The 5,499-nt window shown below is 33.9% G+C and overlaps 1 protein-coding gene across 1 annotated transcript in view; it reads right to left on the bottom strand.

Annotated features, from left to right (window-relative positions):
• Window positions 1-2,761: 2,761 nt before the first annotated feature.
• LOC117404072 (nuclear receptor subfamily 2 group F member 1-A) overlaps window positions 2,762-5,499 on the bottom strand; it is an 8,432-nt gene continuing 5,694 nt past the window's right edge. The window contains exon 3 of the mRNA XM_034006747.3: window positions 2,762-3,725. Within this exon, the coding sequence (XP_033862638.1) occupies window positions 3,451-3,725 (275 nt within the window). The 3' untranslated portion in view covers window positions 2,762-3,450. The remainder of the gene's footprint in view (window positions 3,726-5,499) is intronic.

The raw sequence follows: 5,499 nt of genomic DNA, 5'->3' as shown, positions 1-5,499 counted from the left end.
GAAAGTAATTGTATCAGTGTCAATACGTTATTGTTTATTTGCACCAGTAAACAGTGTAGATGTTGCCTGCCTGTACCTACACCATTTAATTAAATTATCATGACCATATTTTATTTTTCGGGGATTGTATAGGCCTATATAATTGTTCTTATTATTACTAAATTACTAAATGTCATTTAAAAGATCATTGTCATCGCTATTCGAGAGTTTTTGTCTTACAGCAATACACCAAATAACGCATTAAGCAGGGAGAATAATTGTAATAAATAAGTATTTTCCATCACGCCAATTTGACCTGTGGTAACAAACCGAGAATTGCGCAATTAAGAATAAGTATAAACTTTTCGAAAAGGCCCTTTAACCTACATTTAAAGAGTTATCCATATACTACACAAAGAAAGACACGAGCGTTAAATGGTAGCATTTGGGGGAGAATGTACTTGTTGTATTATAATAATACAACAAGCATATAACATTTTTAAAAAAGTCAATTAAAAAAACAACTATGCAGTAAAGACGAAGCTTCTAAGAATTTTCTTGGAACTTAAATACTGTAGACTGCTAATTTAGCGATCGCTATATTTACAGTTTATACATAACGGGCTTAAAAAACAAACTAGCTAACTTAAAAGAAAAGTAGAGTAGATTATTATTATTTTTTTAACGTAGGGTCTGTGTATCTTGCTTTGTCAAACACTTGCAGCAAAGACAACTTTTTATCATGTAATACACACCCAATAATATAAACTTCATATTCTAAATCCTCAGAGACAGCATCAAAGCTTAGTTTCTCAGGAAGAGGACGCAGAGGCGACCTGGAATCCCTAACTGCTAATTAAGAGCACAAACGCACCAACAATGGGCATGCCAGTTGCATGGAACTCACACCGTTCAGTACAAAAAAGAGTTGCAATATATACTGTATCTATTAAAACAGAAAACTGACTCACAAGCACAGCGTCTATGGTTTCCCAAAATGTAGTGCTGCAAAATATCAAAACATTCAGAAAAACAAAAACCCTGCGCATTTGTAAGAGAATACGATTTTAAATACTCATACTGTATGTTGCATTGAAGACATATATATGTATATTTCAAAGACTACTCAGTGGGGACATGTGAATGGAAAGGAATACACATATACACGATTCAATCTCTGAAGGTTATATTATCATTGCTATTACACAGCCTGATTCACAGCCTATGATAAACTGTTCATTTGATCAACAACCTGCATCGCAATATGGATTTCCCCCTACATCAGTATCCTGGATATATTCACTGTATGTTCATGTATTCACTAGTAATACCTTGAACACATTTGCATAAGCACTGAGCTATACACATGGGATCGACAAGAACCGTTATTTTAAACAGTAAACCCTAAAGGAAAACGCTACACAGCATCACAAGCAATTTCTAAAATAGCAGTTCCCGTTGGATTTCTCATTCACACCCACACACACATCAGACACATGTGTAACCTATAGGCTAGTCAGACACACAGAAGGCAGATTTATAACACATCATGTAAACGTGAACTGAAGAAACATTAAAAAAATAAAGAAATATGTGGAACAATGTTTCCCAACAAAAGATGTGTTTTATTATTATGTAATGCTTTCTCTGTAGTGATGGGTTTTCTGTATGTGCATATACTCGCAACGCCTTGGTTACAATAGATCACATTCATGGTTCAATCTGTGCAAATACATGTAATCATATACATTTGCAGGGTTGATTATCTATAGGTACTTATAAAACCACCGTCTTGTATGTGGTATAGCTGTACGACTAGAATATTAACAACCCAAACGGGTTGCGTATCAGTGGGGGAAAATATACAAAAAAGCGTGGACCGCAAATTAAAAGGAAAACAGCATCAACGACGATTTAGATTGAAACCCTGCTTCATCCGAGTCTGCTTGTAGGGTGATGTTTTTAAAGAGCAAGCTTTATTAATATGTTAAGGAAGAGCTCCCATGGCAATGCACATTCTTACAGCTCTGTCTGAGAATCTATAAAACATTCATGTGCTGAAAGCAGCTAGAGGGATGTGAACCAGTAGCTATAAGCAACCAACCACAGCCAAAAAAAAAGAAGAAAAAAGAAATGATACCAGCAATGTGTGCACATGCCAACAGTGGCAGGCTTTCGTGACAGAACAGAGGGTAACAGGAATTAGAGAATCCCAAATGAATTATTTCTCCTTGTTAGGATATTGGGAGTGCACTGCATCCTTAAACAGGTAGTGCTGTTTATATTTCATATATAATGTTGGAAAAGACCGGGTATCACATACAAACTAAAGCCTTCATTGAAAACTGCCAACAACTTACAAAACATTCTAGCAAATTAAGCATTCTAGCAATACTGGCAACACCCCACAGAACATGTCTTATGTGGAGGGTAGCGCTGCCTAAAGTTTCAAATAAAACATGGCAGCTCTCTATGTATTTGTTTTCTGAATGGAAAGTGGCAACATGGCATTATACAAATTAAGGAAACACGAAAAAATGAAACAAAAGTTAAAGACAAACCAAATGTATTTGAAACGATATATTAAAAGTGCATTTGCTTTTTTTTTTTTTTTTTTTTTTTCCTGCGCGACTCCATACACAACAGGACCAAGAAAAGTGTGTCCCTCGCCTGCAATGTCCGGGAGCTCTGTAATAAGTTCACTTGCCGGTCCGCAGTAGTGTTTATTTTTATGTTTTAAAGTTCTAACACATCAATGGTAATATGTTCAAAGCGAGAAGACTTTCAGTTTTCTAAATTCCTTTATTTTAGTTTTAAATTCTCACTTCAATTTTAATTCTTGGAGAACATAGCTTCGACAACATATATCGCACTCATTATAAGAAGCAAAAGGTTATATCAAAAAAATTATTAGTATAGAATCACAGGAAACTGGTTTGGAACCAGAAAAAAATACAAAACAGATATAGATACATAAACACAGGACATTATTGTTTTTTATATAATTATTTGGAAATGTTATTTTTCCGCTAAGTTCTTGATTCTTTTTAATGCGCATACGATGTTTTTTTTTTATTTTTTACAAAAAATGAAAATAATACTAATATTTAACAAAATGAAGAGCAATGTTCTTGTAAGTGAGTGGATCTACACAGGAGTCAGTCCAGGTCCTTTTTCTGTACAGAATATATCCATCTCAGTCCACAAAAAAGATCTTCAAGGTCCTTTCGCCATTAAAAAAAAAAAAAAAACAACGTTCACAGATAATAATGAGGTCCTTTCAGTTTTCACTTGAAGTCCTTTTCTTTTTTATGTATATATATATATTTTATCCTATCGAGTTCTTGGTTTCCGTAAATGTTGTTGTTGTTGTTGTTGTTGTTGTTGTACCTTTTTCTTATGGTTGCTGTGGTTAGTTTTGGTCCTCTCAGCCTCAGTCTCTTTTTCGCTTGTTTTTTGTTCTCAATGTAATCATTGGATGGACATGTAAGGCCAGTTGAAGCTGCTCCCGGACAACAACATATCCCTGATGAGGGTTTCTATTGGGGTTTTACCTACCAAGCGAACGAAGAAGAGCTGCTCAATGACCGACGAGGAGACGGTGCGGAGCGAAGGAAGCCGCAGTAAGAGCTTGCCAAAGCGGCTGGGCTGATTGGGATACTGACTTCTCACATATTCTTCCAGGGCACACTGAGACTTCTCCTGCAGGCTTTCGATGTGAACGGGATCTGACAGGCCACAAGCGTCTGAACAGCGAAGAAAGAAAGGGAGAAAACACTGGAGTTAACACCAACACAGCTATTATAGTATAAAAACAAAATAATATACACGGCACTCATATATATATGACACACAGGCTACATTCACATTCTCTTGCGTTTCAGGAATGACAAGGCGCATTTATCTTTTTACATTTTATTTCAAAAGACTAATTTAGAAAAAATGCATGCACGTATTTCCACGTTAAATATATGCCTCATTTTACTATATATATATATATATATATATATATATATATATATATATGTGTGTGTGTGTGTGTGTGTGTGTGTGTGTGTGTGTGTGTGTGTGTGTGTGTGTTTACACCTATCACAGAGAACGAAGCTTTTGTTTTTCACTCTTAAAGCTGCATTCAACAGCCAGTTTCTTTTGCCTAAGCATGCATCGTTTACAATTTCAACTATCACTGTTTTAAAACAACACGCTTATAGGTGTTATCCGGCCGCAACAGGAAGTACACAAGCAAACGTGTCTTACAGGTAAGTGTTCCATTGAAGTTGCGGGATACACAACGCTGTAGCAAACGGGTTTTCTTATTTTTCTTTTTAAAAGCTGGATTAACTGTAAAAATGTATGCAATAGCATAGTAGGTCTATAGTGTTACGTCTGACCTATACTTTCACTCTCGTTTTTTGTCCTTGTTCTTTTTAATGAAAACTGTTATTTCAATTGGATCCATTTGGATCAATTTCAATTGGATCCATTTAACATTTAGCAATCCTATCCATCTTGATGTGTTTGGGCAATAATTCACTATGGCCAGACAGAATAACCTTATGAACTTGTGAACTAAGCCGGGGCCTGGCCAAGACCTTGCTGTGATTTACAAGGACATATAGGGTAGAACAGACACTCTTTTCTTTTTGTTATGCAACCTGTCCAACATATATAACCGTATTGTAGGATGTATTTAAATATTAAATAAACCGGCACATTCTAAATTCATATTTATAACAAATTGCCATTAAACTAAATAAATATATATAGGCTATATTGTAAACAATACACAACTGCCTCTATAGGCACATATTCCATTGATTGCAGCTTTTATGAAATTGTATTTTAAATCAAAAACTAGGCAAAGCATAACATGTCATCTTATGAAGGTGCATACTCATATAGACTACTAAAAATAGATTACAGGCAAATGACTTTGCCATCAAGAACACCGTCTTACACCCAGTGTTCATGTGTTCCCTTCATTAACTAAATGTATTCACTACATACTGAATAAACATTTCAAAATTCCCAACTGCTGTGTGAATATACTTAACATGTGAATATACTGCGCTACCTTGCTGTAAATATTCAAACAATAACGTTTACAGCGGCATGTGCATGCTTTGTTTCAATGTTTCAAACTAAATTTCTTTTTAAACAGGATATTGAATAACCAGAGATGGGACTTACTTAAAATAAATATGACACTGTAAACGTCTTACTATATATATATATATATATATATATATATATATATATATATATATATATATATATATATATATATATATTAATAAGCATTTGGAAACCGTAGTGTTATTATTATTATTATTATTATTATTATTATTATTATTATTATTATTATTATTATTATTATTATACTAATAATAATAATGTTTTTAAAAAAAAACACTTTAATATTTTAAAAATGTTTTATTTAGCATATAGACAGTAAGCAAAAAATGATGTTCCAGAAAGCATCTATGTTTTAAAACATTATTCGGAAGTAAAATAAAAAGA

Source organism: Acipenser ruthenus, chromosome 1 (assembly GCF_902713425.1).
Source record: "Acipenser ruthenus chromosome 1, fAciRut3.2 maternal haplotype, whole genome shotgun sequence".
Lineage (NCBI taxonomy): Eukaryota > Metazoa > Chordata > Actinopteri > Acipenseriformes > Acipenseridae > Acipenser > Acipenser ruthenus.
The sequence above is the reverse complement of the archived record's forward strand: the minus strand, read 5'-3'. Positions and strand labels throughout refer to the sequence as shown.